At 31.6% G+C, this 16,573-nt stretch overlaps 3 protein-coding genes across 5 annotated transcripts in view; 2 read left to right on the plus strand and 1 right to left on the minus strand.

The window, feature by feature from the left end:
* The window catches only part of LOC105130468 (RING/U-box superfamily protein), a 1,723-nt gene extending 1,157 nt beyond the window's left edge, over positions 1 to 566 (minus strand). Inside the window, exon 1 of the mRNA XM_011033008.1 lies at positions 448 to 566. The gene's annotated coding sequence lies outside the window, so the exon portion shown is untranslated. The remainder of the gene's footprint in view (positions 1 to 447) is intronic.
* A 5,002-nt stretch (positions 567 to 5,568) lies between these two features.
* LOC105130494 (elongation of fatty acids protein 3-like) lies at positions 5,569 to 14,680 on the plus strand. 2 transcript variants are annotated; one of them, XR_843247.1, is made up of 3 exons: positions 5,569 to 7,007; positions 9,894 to 9,908; positions 14,670 to 14,680. XR_843247.1 is itself a non-coding variant. In XM_011033038.1 (1 exon), the coding sequence occupies exon 1, from the start codon at positions 6,025 to 6,027 to the stop codon at positions 6,934 to 6,936; it is 912 nt and encodes a 303-aa protein (XP_011031340.1). In that variant the 5' UTR covers positions 5,569 to 6,024; the 3' UTR covers positions 6,937 to 7,138. The 2 variants fall into 2 exon arrangements, 1 of the variants encoding a protein (XP_011031340.1); XM_011033038.1 differs by lacking the exons at positions 9,894 to 9,908; positions 14,670 to 14,680 and having other exon boundaries at positions 5,569 to 7,138.
* On the plus strand, positions 11,286 to 14,304 carry LOC105130478 (probable 1-acyl-sn-glycerol-3-phosphate acyltransferase 4). 2 transcript variants are annotated; one of them, XM_011033019.1, is made up of 4 exons: positions 11,286 to 11,519; positions 12,530 to 13,162; positions 13,308 to 13,438; positions 13,770 to 14,304. In XM_011033019.1, exons 2-4 carry the CDS (start codon positions 12,588 to 12,590, stop codon positions 14,180 to 14,182), a joined length of 1,119 nt encoding a protein of 372 aa, XP_011031321.1. In that variant the 5' UTR covers positions 11,286 to 11,519; positions 12,530 to 12,587; the 3' UTR covers positions 14,183 to 14,304. The 2 variants fall into 2 exon arrangements, with proteins under 2 accessions (XP_011031321.1, XP_011031329.1); XM_011033027.1 differs by having other exon boundaries at positions 12,546 to 13,162.
* Positions 14,681 to 16,573: the final 1,893 nt, after the last annotated feature.

Genomic DNA, 16,573 nt, shown 5'->3' on the forward strand with positions numbered 1-16,573 from the left:
TCCCTACACAACACAGTTTTCCCAGACTTGAAACCTTAACATAGCAAAATCAGGATGCTGAAGTATATGACCAAATCATAACTGTTGAAAGACTCTATCTTTACACGAAAAAAGGTCCAAGAATTTAGAAAAGATCAAAGGGTTTTGTGTTGGAGTCCAGATTTTTATGCAATTTTAATTTTACTATGGCATCATTTTCAATTAACCACTCAAAAAGTTAAATATAATTCAAGCCCCCGTATTATAATCAGGACAGGACAAAAAACCTGATAAATTCAAACACTAGATCATCAGATCTCTATCTTAAAATATTAACTCCTGGTCACGTTAAACAACATCTAGATTATAAGACTAATGCCATAATTCTAGAAGATCAATACAATCACAAATCAGCAAAAGGGCAAGAGGGAAAATCTGATTAGAAGAGATTCAGTGACCGAGACTGACCTTTTTGAATAGAGATGCGTATCAATTGATTCAAGATGGAGAGACTGCTGAAGGCTCTGCGTATCAATTGATTTTTCTTTTTATCTACTTTTCTTTTACGCTAAATAGTGGACTTGTTATTATGACCGGAGTAAAGCATTTATCTATGTGTACGGTGTTAGTTGTTATTTTTTAAAAATATATTTAAATAATATTTTTTTTAGTTTTTAAAATTTATTTATAATATTAATACATCAAAACAATTTAAAAATATTAAAAAATAAAATTTTAATTTTAAAAAAATATTTTTAAAATATAAAAACAAATAGAGAGGAGCTAAAAATTATTTTTTAAAATATATTTTTTAAAATTACAATCATAAAATGCGTTAAATTTCATATAATTTATTTTTTTATTTTAATTTTATTCTCTGCATTTTCAACCATGTATTTTACAATTCAGTTCGATATATATTTAAATAGTATTTAATTATTGTTATGAAATATAAGAAAGAAAGATGGTCAAGATAAAAACATATTTTATCAACAAAATAAAGAATAAGATATAAAATTAAATTTGTTATGAAAATAATTTTAGAATGAATTTTTATAATATAGGATATAAATAAAAATATTTTTAAATATTATTTTTATTTTTATTGTCCATGTTTCTTTTATTATAGAACAATAATCAAACGATAAGTGACCGCCACTCACGATAATTAACGAAAAGAAAAGGTAATTATATAAATAAGAAGTTGAAGAATGATATTAGGATAAAATCCGTACCAGGAGACTTAATCGAGAGTGGGTGGACCAAATGCACCGACTACGTTCCAACCCTTCAGCCCAGAGGTGTTTGGAATTTTGTATTCTCCACTTGGCAAATATCTAATGGTTTATGTTGAATTTCTTATATGAGCCGTTGGATATAGACGCTTTGACGTCGATGATTTGTTTTGACCGTTAGATGATGACTTTGGAGGTCATTCAATACGGTGCATACATTTCCGTGTCCTGCATTAATAATTTAAGTCTAAATTTATAAACAAATAAATAAATAAATAAAGTCGTTTTTGACTGCTGTTAGCACACTGCCAGCCTCGTCCTAGGAATCTCTTAACTACGTCATCCAAGGATAAATTTAAGACTGGATCGAGGATTGTTTATGTTATTTTGATGTTTTTTTAAAAGTGTTTTTTATTTAAAATTTTATTAAAATAATTTTTTATTTATTTTTTATATTGACACATAAAATTATTAAAAAATTAATTTAATATTTTTTAAAGTTAAATATATTAATTTAATTATTTATTTTTTTATTTATAAAATCAGGCATCTTAAAAGGAAATTAGTGTATTTAGTATTCAGTCAAAATACAATTTGTTAAATTTTTAATTTTTTAATAATTTTTATTGTTTTAATATATTAATATCATAAATAATTTTTTTTTAAAATAAAATATATATTATTTTAATACATTTAAAAAATATTTTGAACCTTTTTTTATGAGTTCTTAAAGTTAATCCAAGTTATTTTAATTATTTTTTTATTTTTTATTAAATTTTAATTTTTTTTACTCAATTTTTATTTTGATATTTTTTATCTCAAACTCATATTATAAATTTTAAATTTGTTAAATTATTTTGATTTGACTTGAGTTTTTTTTTTAATGTTATATATTTTTTATTTTTTTATTTTTGATATTAGGTTACTAAGTTTTAAATTTTATTTTATTTTCAATTTTTTCTTATATTCTAAATTATATTTTTAATTAATTTAATTTGAATTATCATAAATTATTATCGCTTGAATATCTTGGGAAAAGGTTGGCTCAGCACACGTGACACCTAACTAGCTACTTATAGCTCTCGAAGGGTAGGTGCTCGCATTGTCTGGTTCTTGTTTTTCCCCCTCTTAAAAAGAGTGAAACTAGAGGGAGTCAACATCTTTTTTTCTTTATAAAATTAGACATCTTGACAGGGATTTGAGGATTGAAAAGGAAATTAGCATGTTTGTCATTCCGGTAAAAATATAGTTTTTTTTTAAATCTTGATTTTTTAAATAAATATTTTTTATTTTTATAAGTTGATATTAAAAATAATTTTTAATTTTTTTTAAAAATTCATATATTTTCATATAAAAAATATTTTTAAAAAATAATCATTACAATATTGTTATTGATTTAAGACAATTCATTTCATTGAATCTATTATGTACTCAACGGATATTATATTACCTACAAATATATATATTCATTATCTGTTTTTTTTTTTTTGTAATTTGTCGAGAAATAAAACCAAAAAATATTGCTTAATCTTGGAAACATCGAGTGAATTTTTCCAGGCGAACAAATGAACATCAAGCGAGACAACATTCGATTCATGCGAAATTAATCTTAGGTTATTGAGATATATAAATTACATTATGTTAATGTATCAATCTCAATCGCAATCAATATGTTAATATATGTTTACTTCTCTTAGTAGAATAATAAATATGCTAATGCATCAATCGCCTTCACTTGACTTAGTTGACTATTGTTACAGATGTTTCAGGACATTATGGTATGTAATAAATTATAAAATATTTTTATTTATCATGTCATGACAATTTATCTTATTATTTAATCACTTGGTTGATTATCCTGTGATAATATTGATTACTAATGTTTCTGTATCACGACTCAAAAGTATACTGTTGCTTTTAAAGTAAAATAAATGGTGTTCAATTCGTAAGAAGTAAATAATCACGAGTTGTTTAATTAATGAATTTACTAAATAAACTGTAAGAAACTATTTTATCCTTTTGTCATTTGACTAATTCCTCGTAATGAAATGGTTACAAACAATTAAATACAAATTTAATAGTAAAAAATACTTGTTATTTCAGAGAAAAAAAAATTGTTTTGCTTATAAACAAACATACTAGAGTGATTACAAGACAATAAATACCTATATTTATTATGTTACAAATATTATCTTGTTATTTCCTAACTAATTAAGATATAGTAAATTGTAATCGCAATAAAAAGATTATATATGTAAAGTATAATGCACACATTAAACTTGTAATTGATATCAAAATAATACCATAACATGCATAATAATCATACAGTATATTATTATATAAATTAAATCATAATAAAATAAAAATATTTATTTATTAAAATAATTTAAAATTAATAATAAAATTTTATTATTATCAATAATTATTTATTGTCCTTTAAGCTTTAATTCTCATTGCTTAGTGTAAATAGATTTTTTTTAATGAGTTTTTCAAGATTTCAACAAATTTTTTCGTTGAGTCCACTATTAAATAAGATTCAACAAACTTGAATAAATAATACATAATTTTTTTGACAAAAATATAATCTAATACCTCAATAATTTCAACACCTCTTTACATATACATAAACTCAAGCATCAGAGAAGAAAGATATAATGGAATAACAAGTTTTTTTTCATGAAAATCAATAATAAGTAGAGAAAAATAACTTAAAAAAAAATCTTAAATTACTCATAATTCATGAAACATGTTCATGGATACCTTCATCCTTATCACGTAATTAATATTTGCTTCATACACCAAGACATTCCGTGTAATTAAAATAAATTATTAATTAAATAGTGTTTTAATAGCTTCTATTAAGCAGACACAAATTCAAGCTTATAAACATGTAAACTTATAGCCCAATCCGTTTTAGGTTTAAAACTAAGAATAATTTTGTATTCATCTTTAATTAATTTTTTAAAAATATTAATATTTTATATTAAAATAATCATATTGAATTGCTTTAATCACAAATGGGAGTGAGTCCCATGTGTATTTTAGCCTTAAAATCACAGAATATATTTTATAAACCAATTTTAATAGTATTTCAAAGGTTTAATTGGTGGAATAATAATTTTAAATTAACGTTGACACATGGATATCATGTTTCATTTCATGTTTTTAAAAATAGCTCAAATTACATCAAGCTTGTAGTCTAGCGATTTTGATAGAGTTTCTTTATCCATGCATTCTGGATTCAAATCTTAGCGTGCATGTCTATTATCTCCACAATGTCTTATTTGTTTACTGGGCTTGCATGATGTTCAGTATGTCAAAAGATTAATTGTGGTGCGTGTAAGTTAACCTCGACATCCCGGATTATATAAAAAAAAAAACAAAAGAAAAACAGCTCAAATTCAATTAAATACAATTTAAAATGGGTTGAAACAAACAAACACAAAGAAATAAGTTTTTTGTTTCCATTTTGAAAATAAAAATATGAAATGAAAAACGATACCGAATATTCTCTTAATTTTCAAACCCATGCCTCTGTTTCTTCTAGTATAGTTGAGTTGTTAGGGTATCTCCATGAGCAATAACCACAAAAATGGCTCGTCTTCAACAGGATAGCCAACGGAGATGCTAAAATAGCTCTTGTCAAAATAAAAAAAAGTCATTATTGTATGTAAACTTACAAATGTGACTGCATCTCTTGAACCGACTTTATATATATATACCATCTAGATATTATTAAATAAGTAGCTGGTCAGCCCTATAGAGCCTTCAGCAAGTTTAAGATATAATAGCAAGAAGAAGAAAAGGAATTGTTTGTGTGCATTATTTTCCTTTACACAAAGATAGGATGCATAAATAATTTTTCTGATGGATGTGATGCTGTATATATACATTAAATAATTGGCATGATAGGTAAGGAAGTTTGCTTTATGTTTTTTTTTTTTTTAAAAAAAACTATATCATTGTCAATTATTTTTTTTTAATTTATCGGATCATTGTGAAGATGTGCTTTTAAAATTATATGAAAAAAACTTAATTCCAATTTACTCCAAATCAATAAAAAAAATCCTTGTCGTTAGAAAAAACTAATAATGGATGTTTGTCTATTTACAGTAACATGCAAGAAAAATTGCATTTCTACAAATTTTATTTTATTTGAAATAAAAACACAACATGGATGATAATAATTTTTTTCAAGAGAGTTGTTTTTCTTATCCTTAAAAAAAAGCATCACATCTATCAGAATATATATTTATGCATCCTATCTTTATGTAAAAGAAAATAATACATACAAACAATTCCTTCTCTTCTTCTTGCTTAAACTTGCCGAAGGCTCTACAGGGCTGACCAGCTATTTATTTAATAATATCTAGATGGTTTCCCACATAGATATATATAGGTTGCTTTCCGTAACAATATACTTCAGAGAAACATTGAAATCCATAACATAAACACAAATCTCGACGACCCAGGAATTGAGAAAAGCCTGTGTTAAGAAATCCCCTAACTTTTCTTTTTCGGTCATCACTATATATATCATACGCCGCCGAATGACGATGTCGAGATTTCAGCAGCCGTGGTCCAAATATTTGTAACCGTTGTTCATCTCCACCTTCCATCATCGCTGCCAGTAAATGTAGCAACACATAAAGCTCAACCCAATTTTCTCGGTCTCCAACAATACCGAGAAAATTCTCAGCTTGAAAAAACCAGAACTTTCCCGTCACCAGGTTCACAATTTTCCAGGGTTTTCTAACAGCACAAGTTTTCATGTCATCAGATTGACAATTCTCCAGGATTGTAATCAAACATGAGACTATCTATAATACAGAGCACCAAATATTGGCTATCAGAGCACCCATCGATTGTTAACTTCCGATGGAGCCCAACCGAATCATGGGGTTCCACGTGGTCTTTTCTCTTCTCCGCCATCACCATCTACATCATTTCTGCCGCCATCCTCCACCTTGTGGTCTCCTTAATTCTCCGCACTAACCGCCGTGTCCCCCTTGGCCCAATCCGAGCAATACACAGCCTGGCAATGGCGATGGCATCGGTTGTGATTTTTGTTGGCATTCTTCTTTCAACCGCTGCTGAGATTCGTGACACGCGCTGGTTCTGGCGGCGCACCAAGACCACCACGGTTTTCCAATGGCTCCTCTGTTTCCCTCTCGGCACCCGACCCTCTGGCCGCGTCTTCTTCTGGTCCTACATATTCTACCTCTCTCGATTCCTTCATTTATTACGTACTTTTTTAACAGTCCTCGAACACCGTAAACTCACTTTCTTTACCTTGTTCAATCAATCCATACTTTTGTTCACGTCATTTCTTTGGCTTGAATTTTCTCAGTCTTTTCAAGTCTTGGCTATCCTTTTAACAACGTTGTTGTACTCTGTCGTTTATGGGTACCGGTTTTGGACAGCAATTGGGCTTCCAAGTGCTTGTTTCCCTTTTGTAGTGAGTTGTCAGGTTGTGTTGTTGGGTTGCAATTTGGTTTGCCATTTTGGGGTGCTTTCGTTGCATATATTGAAAGGAGGGTGCAATGGAATTGGAGCTTGGGGGTTTAATTCTATGCTGAATGCTGTGATTTTGTTGTTGTTTTTGAAGTTTTATCTGAAGATGTATTCGTACAGGAGAAAGGGCGATTCCTTGAGTGAACTTACGGGTTCTTCAAGGCATTTGCATTCTGGCTTGGAGAAGCAGGACAGTAAGGGTAGTTGATGGATTGAGATTAACGAGTCTCCCATTAGCTTACTTGTTGCTTCTCTCTCTTTTTTTTCTAATAATTTCTTGTTTCACTTCTTGAGTTATTGCTTATTTGTTCTCTGATTATTCAGACAAAGTGTAATCGTGTTGTACTAAAGTGTACGTGAACGGATTCATGTTAGAGGCCTTTTCTTGTAATTGCTTACTTCTATTTAGTCTAGTTGTTACTTTTTAGTTGCAGAGAAAAGAGGAGAGTTGTGATTCGAGCAAGGTCGGCTATTTCAATTGGTCGGCCATGGAAAAAGCAAGACTTGTCTAACCCTATCCGGCTATCCCCTCTAGAAGCTATTTTTTGTTCAATGGTGATGTCCCTTTCTTTATTCAATCCCTTGAACAACCCATCAGATGCTTTATCGTTTCCAAATGCAAGGAAGCTTCTTATGTCCTAGACAAGTTCAAAGTCCAGCTTCTCGATCTTGCTTTAGAAATTGCTGTGGTCCATGTCAAGCTTTGTCCTCACGGGAGCACAGTAGAAAATGACCAGGTGTTAGCCACAACTGACCCAACTTAGGTGCCATTCTTCCGGTTCTCGAATGGTGATTCCATGACTGAAATCTATTGCTTTCACAATGAGGTGTCGATTAGAAAACTAAAAAAAATCATCGTGATTTCACACTAAGAGACAGCTTAGATGTGTTGTAATGATTTTTTTAAGATGTTTTTTTTTTAGAAATATATTAAAATAATATATATTTTTTATTTTTAAAATTAATTTCTGACATCAAAACTATTAAAAAAACTTTAAAAAATAAATTTTAAGAAAAAAAAGTTTTGTAAACTTTCGTTTGGAATGCATTTTCACATAGGACGAAATGCATAGATGATTTTGAATTTTATGTGACCTTTTTAACTTAAATCGAACGGTAGATGAAATGTGACAGAACAATGTGCATGACAAGCCCACGCCTGCCATCTTTTTTTGAGCCCAAGCTATGCACACGCATGAGCCCGGTATTGGGCCCGATATTAAGATGGTCAACCTCTACATCCAGGACTTCCACGCCCGGATAGGGAAATGGCAGAGCCCATGAGGAAAGCATAAACCCCAAGTAGAGTCGAAGAGGCCCAAATAGTATTCCTTTCTTGAAGGCCCAATTTACCCAAGAGACTTTACATCTATTTGTTTGTTCATTTTAAAAATATTTTTTTAAAAATAAAAATATTTATTTTTTATTTATTTCAAATTAATTTATTTTCAGTATTTTTAAATTATTTTAATGTTTTAATATTAAAATAAATTTTAAAAAATTAAAAAATATCATTATTATATATTCTAATATAAAAATTAATTTAAAAAATAATCATAACCATTCTTTCAAATAAAAAACTCTGCTTGGATCTAGCACCCGGTAAGCCTAGCCTGGTGAATGGTCTCGCACGATAGTGGTTGTCATGCTTATACTTGGCAAGATATTAACATGGCAAGATTTTTATCTTAAATTAAAAGCAACCATCATTACGGGTTAATATCTCATAAAATTGTCCATAAATTAGGATATTTGAGAGATTGGTGTGATTGCTGTGTTGACTTCTTCTTTTAATTTACAGTCCCTTTAATATATAAAAAGCCATCATCAAAAATAAGTTTTACATGCTTTTTTTTATTTTTTCTATCTCGTAAAAAAAAGAGCAAATCACGTATTAGCACACCTTTATCCTAAACACACAGATTGTCAATTCTAAAAACAATACTATGTTCTCTTGCATTCATGTCTCTATTTATAAAAGCTTGCATTTATCCTATATTTTTACTTGCTTAAATATTAAAAAATCCCTTTAATACCATAGATTACCAACCAACCTCTTCCTCACGGTTCTCCAAACCCATTAATTAGATATGAAAAGGGCCTAAAATCTATAAAAATCTTCTCCAAACTTCGTCCGTATACATCATTCTTTAATCTGACCAAGCGACCTGCAGCGTTTTTTTTTATTTGGTTTTTGGCACCTTAAAAAAAATAAAAATTAGGTAAAACAATCCGATAGAAAAAAACACATAAAAAAATAAAGAAAATCACATATAATAAATGAGATTTATAAGTTATAATTGTTATTTGTAACTCTTTTAAATTCTAAAAATAGATTAATATGATTTATAAAAAAATAAAATTAAAAAGATAAAAAAACTATGAAAACACATCAAAATTCTTACAACAACATCATTAGTATCATTGAACAACATCATTAGTATCATTGAAAAGATATCAATAAGATGAATTCAATAACATACAAAAATCACAAATAATAATAATTAGAGTAGAACATATAAGTAATTTAAATATATTAGAATTTGTTTACCCTTACATGACTTGAAAATATATTAGAATTTGTTTACCCTTACAAAATCACAAGTAATTTAAATATGCTGTACACTTTAATCACCATTAATAATCTTTTATGATATCTTTAAATATATCCCAATAATATTTTTTTAATAAGATTATTATATTATTATTGTAGCTTTGACAAGCGTGCAAAGTTTTTTATCTTTATTGTCTCTTGCAACTCTTGAAAATATAGGAAAGAAAAAAAAATAAAAATATCAAAATTCTAATAATAATACAAAGGATAAAAATATCAAAATTCTAATAATAATATTATTGATGCTGTTATAAACTACAAGATAAATACAAAGAAATTAGGGATAACATTAACGGAGTCTCGATATATTTTTAGAGTCTTCCTTTTTATTTCCGTGTTTATCTTTTTTATTATTATTATAAACTGTGTTAGTTTATTTTTAGTAGCCAAAAGAATCACGAGTCTAAATATATCATAAGCGACTCTTTGAATTCTTCTACTCTTCTATATATTTTTAGTATTTTGTTATTTTGTTAAGTGCTGAATTACAAAAATACTCCCAACTTGCATCGTGTCAGGAGAATTCAAACAAGAAAAGAGGAGGTTTCTAGATTATTTTTTTTCTTGTCTGTAAAGATCGAGGAAAATACTACCTTGGAAAGATCGATACGAACATGAAATGGGAAGAAAAGCTCGAACCCAACAGTTTTACTCACCTCGAGACTGAAGATTCATTTAAGCATGTGGTATAATTTACTAACACCGTATCTGCTGCATAAATCTGCTGAGCTGTATAGTCATATTTAGCTGTAAAAACCACATAATTTATCTATCACTATATTTCTCCTTTATTTACCTTCACAAAACACTTCTTTCGTTTCATTTTCGATCCTTCCGAAGCTCCCTTGTTTATTTATTCATTATCATTCCCTTCATTTTCTATTTTTCTTTGTTCTTGGTATTTTTATTTTTATAATGTAATATGCTGGTATTAAAAATACAATTTTAAAATAAAAAGCAATCAGTTGGCAGGGACTCGTAACCTATGGGATTAGCCACTTCAAATGAAGCCCGTCCTGGAAGCAAATCGGAGGAGGAATCAGGAAATCTCTGGCAGCTGCCTGACCATCCGTACAATTACACAAACCGAAATTCGGAGCCATAAGATAAATGGTCCATAAAATACAGCATGCTTAGTTGACTCGTTGCCGTTTCTAGAAACCTGGTTAGCAACAGAAACACAAATATCTGCCTCCGGACAATTCAATTACCACGCAAGCTCTTTGGTTGGTAATTAACCCCCGACACTTTTTTTTTTTTTTTTTATGTTCCAAAACGAACTGCTGGAGCTGGAATACTAGCTGCTGAGTACTATGTTCATAATTAATTTTATTTATGAAATGATGAATAATATTTTATCAGTTATCATCTGAAATTTATCTCAAGAAAAAGATAGACAATCATAAAGATAAAAATAATAAAAATATATCTTACTAGAATTTTTATCTTCTAGTTATTCTATTTTTTTTAAAGCTAATACGATGTTACTAATTAAATATTAAATATTATAAAATTAATCATTGTAATCAGATCTACCTAATTTAACTTTTTTTAAATAATTTTTTTGAAAAAAATTAATATAAATTGACATCTGACCTAGCATTAAATTGAATTGAGTATAATAAAATTAATAATTATTTAAAGTGTGTTTTAAGAATTCGGTTAAAATTAATATGTGAAACACATTAAAAAAAACATTATAAGAAGAAAATCTAACTTTTATAAGTGAGATTTGTGCATAAAAATAAATTGTAATTAATATCCTTAAATTCTATCATATTTTTTAACAAACCTTATTTAATATTGAGTTCCAAACATGGGTTGTATAAAATTTATTTATTTTTATATTTTTAAATCTTCTTAATAGTAAAAATAAATTTTTTTAAAATAAAATATTATTTTAAAATAAAAATTACTTTAAAAATACCGAACGCATCTTTAAATAAACTGATGCGATGCGGTGGGATTAAGTCCCCTGGCCGATCTTTATGAATCTAGATGCCAAAATTCTTCCTATTTTATTGGCTTTGCCCTCTCTGTTTCGCGTGCGCTGCTCTGCTTGTTATCTTCTTCTCGATAACAGCTCAGTCTTCCATCTAAATAACAAAAACAAAAAATAACTGAGTCTTTGAACTTAAAACTCTTGGACTCTCTCTCTCTCTCTATCCAGAGACCAGGTAACTCATCGTTCAATTCAGTCTTACTTCAATTCACAGATCGTTTTCTTAATTTTATGCTGCTCTTTCAGATTCGAACTATTTACGCTTAGAATGGGGTGTCTTCGTGTTTGAATTGATGGAATTTATGATTTTTGATGTTTAGGTTCCAGTTTAATTATGAACGATATTGTCTTAGTCTTAGGAATGTGAATCTATCGGTTTTGAGGTTCAGAGAATGAGTAGGCGCTTGCTTCGCTTAACCAAGAAGGCAATTGTGTTGTTTATGAAAATCAGGACTGGATAGAATCTCTTGCACTGGAATTGTTAATATAATTTTCCAAGCTAATTGTAGTTTTAATTGAAGGACTATAGCTTGATGGCCGAGATCAACTTATGAATGTCATACAGTGGGAATTGTAGGCAATTACTACTTAGGATGTTTAGAGTCAAACATTATTTGTTGTATAGCAACCTTTATTTCTATGAAATCCTCACACGGTGGGGCTGAATCGCATTAAGTCTTCCATTTTTTGGGGAAAGGATGGGTGCACCACCCAAATTTGTGATTACTAGATTAAGGATCAATTTCCTGCTGAGGGAGCTTGGTTATCGTAACTGAAACTTGATGGTTTTAAGCACAAACCCAACCCCCACCCCCCCCCCCCCCCCCCACACACACACACACACGCCATGGGACTGTATGTTTTAGTTGAGGAACTGGCATTTTTGCGGCAGCACATGAATTTCTGTTTCACTGAAATTCAAGAGCCTCAGTAGCCATGGTTTATTCACACGAGAAGGTTTTTATTGAAGAAAGCATGCAATCTTGTTTGTGACTTTACCATGGATTGACCTGTGAACTGGAGTTCTTGTGTTCATTTTTCAATTCCAGTTGGCTGTTTGACAATGATTAGCAGCATCGTATTATGTGCTCGTGCATTTTTTTTGTATATTTTGTTCTCATTTGGATTTTTAGCTTGTTCTTTGTAAAATATTGATGCTGAGGAATATCTCAAATGATTCTTCAGGCACATTGTATTGCAGCTGGCATTGGAGGAGGTGGTTGCTATTGAATCTGGAAAGGAGATGGAAGAAACTTTCAAGCCTCTCAAATCCGATGATAGAATAAAGCATTACCCGTTAACTCCTTTTAGGTTGATAAGGGGTCTTATATGTTTGTTGGTGTATCTTTCTACTGCTTTTATGTTTGTAGTGTATTTTGCACCTGTTGCAGCTGTCTTGATGCGATTTTTCAGCATACACTATTGTAGAAAAGCAACATCCTTCCTCTTTGCTCTTTGGCTAGCTTTGTGGCCCTTTCTATTTGAAAAGATAAATGGGACCAAAGTTGTATTTTCTGGAGATTTTGTTCCTCCAAAAGAACGTGTTTTGATAATTGCTAATCACAGAACTGAGGTTGATTGGATGTACTTGTGGGATCTGGCATTGCGGAAGGGGTGTCTGGGCTACATCAAGTACATTCTCAAGAGCAGCTTGATGAAACTACCTGTCTTTGGTTGGGGATTCCATATTTTGGAGTTCATTTCAGTTGAGAGGAAGTGGGAAGTTGATGAGCCTGCCATGCGTCAAATGCTTTCTACTTTCATGGATTCTCGAGATCCTTTGTGGCTAGTACTTTTCCCTGAAGGAACTGATTTTAGGTACTTTAATCTCCTATGTATTCTTTATGCAGGCATATTTACTCGTAACATTAAGCTTAATTTTTATCAAAGATATTTGGCTACTAAAATCAGATATCTTACATAGAGTAATTGGTGGGATCTCCCTTTTTTGAATATTTGGCAGTGAAGAGAAATGCCAGAAGAGCCAAAAGTTTGCCAGTGAAGTTGGACTTCCTGTGCTGGCAAATGTTCTACTTCCCAAAACAAGGGGTTTCGGCGTATGCTTTGAAGTTCTACAGAATTCCTTGGATGCAGGTTCTTTTCAAATAATTTTTTTCCCTGTCAGTGCGGTGGTCTTATGCTTTTGATAATATAATGTGTGGCTTACACTCTCTCAAGAATATATATATATGTGTGTGTGTGTGTGTGTGGGTATTTGATTTGATTCCATACTGTTTTAAAAAGCAGCCCGTCTCACTATCAATGCATCACTGCTGCTAAATGTTACCTCATCAGTTCTGGAATTCTATTAAGTTCATCCCAACATCATGATTTTTATTGCTTGATAAGAATTCAGTTTTTTCCTCTCTTTTTGTGGCTCCTTCTGCAAGTTACTATATACTTAATCATGTTTCCTATGCTGCAGTTTATGATGTCAGTATCGCATATAAGCACCAATTGCCTACCTTTCTGGACAACGTATTTGGGACAGATCCTTCAGAAGTTCACATTCATGTCCGGCGTATCCCTGTTAAGGATATCCCAGCTTCTGATGCCGAGGCTGCTACATGGTTAATGGATAGGTTCCAGCTCAAGGATCAATTACTTTTAGACTTCAAAGCTCGAGGCCATTTCCCTAATGAAGGAACTGAACAAGAACTTTCTACACTGAAATGCTTGGTAAATTTCACTGTGGTAATTTTATTGACTGCATTGTTCATTTATCTTACATTTTTTTCATCCGTTTGGTTCAAAACATATGCGAGTTTAGCATGTGCCTACCTTGCTTCAGCTACTCACTTTAAATTCCGGCCATTACCCATTACGAATTTGATATAGCATTGCTTAGTGAAAGAAATTAATAGTTTTGCTATAGAAGATGGTCAGACTTACAGTTAAGGTCTCTTGTGAACATAGAAGCAATATGATCAAATGTTCTATTTCAGTATACTGTTCTTATATATTATTTGAGCACCATGACAGAACTATTTGTTGCCTAGGTTTTAAAGAATGCAAGTTTACCGCCAAAATGTTTTGACATGAAGCATAGAAATGCTTCATCACTTGAATGCCCTGAAAACCATGGTGTTATGCGATGTAAAATGTTAAGATGGAGTATAGCAACCTTTGCTATTAGGCTGGGTTAGCTGTCAGCTCTAGTCCCCACCAAGAGCCAGCTCTCAAGTTCTTCTATGCTAGCTTGCACTTCCGTGCTGTAAAGAATCAGCCCTATCCGCTCAAGTTCTCACTAAGAGTCAGCTCGCTAGTGCTTTTGTGGGCTGTGTAACTTGATTTCATAAACTCAGGTTCTCTCTCTACTTCCTAGGTGTCAGTTCTCAGTCAGGTTACGTTCCCTGTCTTGTCTCATACTCGCTTTCTGCATTAGAGTTCTCAGAATAGGATCTCATCTCGGTGACAACCATCCTACTGCGAAGTTGCGAGCAAGTTGCTAGCTTGCAGCTTCTGTGCTATAGAGAATCACCAGTACATCGGATTCGTGGGCTGGAATTGGGCTATCTTAGATCCACACGCAAGATGTGGATTCAAGTCTTGTCTAGTCCAATACTAGGTATGCTGTCTTTCACCCAGGTCCAGTGAGAATTAGCGAAGCCCTGACCTCTCCAGCCCAGCCCATCTAATCTCTCTCTCTCTCTCTCTGAGTGCGCTTTTTTTTTTTTCCCCTGATGCCGTCGTGTCCTGCCAAGCACACCATTTCCAAACTTTTAGATGAATTGCTGTTTCTTTTGAAAGAGATCTGTTTGGGGTTTGGCAAAAGGAAAGATAAACTGATTTGCACTGGAGGGTTTGAAGCCTAGAGAAGATAAGTATTTTGTTGTGCAATTCAATCCATTGATTGTTGAACTAAAATGGGAAAAAAAAGGTGACATTACTAGGATTTGCTTCAATAGAGAAGCAAGGGGGCACAGCTTAGGATGCCTGTGTTAGCATGACGATTCAATGCTGCATTGCCTGACCTTATCTTCTGCTTACCGTTTCTCTACTCATCTTCTACCCCTTACCCCAATTTGTCAATTCCTTACCATCAGCGTATTGAATAGACATGAAAACATTCCAAAAAAAAGGGTCCTAGATGCCATCGCTATACATGATAAAAACAGTTGTAGTCGATATGCCTTTTGTCATTTGTAGATCAACAACATTTGATCTTGTCAACAGAAGTAAGCAAAAAGAGAAGGGAAATGGTTCAGAGTCATCAGATTCACCTGAATGACAAATCAATATCTGGTACATTCGAAACATTTGGTTGGAACTATTTCAACCATATAAAATTTGTGTCCGAGTGTTAGGTTTCATATGAAACTGTGATGCGACGCGCCTTTCAACAAGAATTTCTAACCTGTTAGGTGATGAGCCATCTTCTCTCTAACTAACCACATCATATTAGTTCATGCATAGGCTGTCTTTTTTCCTGCTTTAGACTTATAGCTGAAGCTCTCTAGTAAATAGATCAAATACCAAAATCATTTTAAAAATACAATTGTTTGCCTGATTAAGCAGTGGATACACGTTTTTGGTGGACAAAGATCTATCGTGTGATGAAATAGCTAGTATGTGACACAAGGTTACGTGTTGTTGTGTCTTTGTGTTAAAACAAGCAAGCAAACATTACATTGATGTTGTGTGAACTGAAAGGCTTTCTGATCTCTTAGCCGACAAGATAGTTCATTCCATTCAAGCTACCACGTGCAGGTTTTTTACCATTACGTTTTAGGGAAAAGGAGGAGAGATTTATTGCTGACCATATCTTGTGAAAGGAAAGTGGACATTGAGTGATGATGAAGATCGATACCGGCTTGTACTTGATTGTCACTGATTGATGGAGTCGTGTTACAATGACGAGATTCGAGCTCCAAGCATATTTAGAACATGAAAACTACAAATTGAGTGTGAACATTGAATCAAAGATAATAAAAGAGGTTAGTTTATACACTAATTGTCAAAGTAATTTCTAGTATAGACGATAGTGTTTCAATCCTCAGCTGGGACCATCCATAGACATTTTATTTTACGTTGTCATTCTTGTTTTTTCAATCAAAACTCATTTTCAATTTTTTTTTATATATATGAAGTTGGTAAATAATCTAGCAGAGCTTGAATAAAATATGGGGAGGGAGGATTTAGTGAGCTTGTTCCTGGGATGAAGTGGAAGCTAGCACATGCCTGTTAACTGCCTTGGCCTTAGGACGTGTGAGAGTGGGAAGTAGTGCT

This window comes from Populus euphratica, unplaced genomic scaffold (genome assembly GCF_000495115.2).
Source record: "Populus euphratica unplaced genomic scaffold, PopEup_1.0 scaffold2.1, whole genome shotgun sequence".
NCBI lineage: Eukaryota > Viridiplantae > Streptophyta > Magnoliopsida > Malpighiales > Salicaceae > Populus > Populus euphratica.

Bases quoted from the DNA above. Each gene is read 5' to 3' on its own strand.
- LOC105130494 (XM_011033038.1), top strand. From the start codon at position 6,025: ATGAGACTATCTATAATACAGAGCACCAAATATTGGCTATCAGAGCAC.
- LOC105130478 (XM_011033019.1), top strand. From the start codon at position 12,588: ATGGAAGAAACTTTCAAGCCTCTCAAATCCGATGATAGAATAAAGCAT. The intron at 13,163-13,307 runs GTACTTTAATCT...AATATTTGGCAG, and splicing joins CCTGAAGGAACTGATTTTAG to TGAAGAGAAATGCCAGAAGA. The intron at 13,439-13,769 runs GTTCTTTTCAAA...CCTATGCTGCAG, and splicing joins ACAGAATTCCTTGGATGCAG to TTTATGATGTCAGTATCGCA.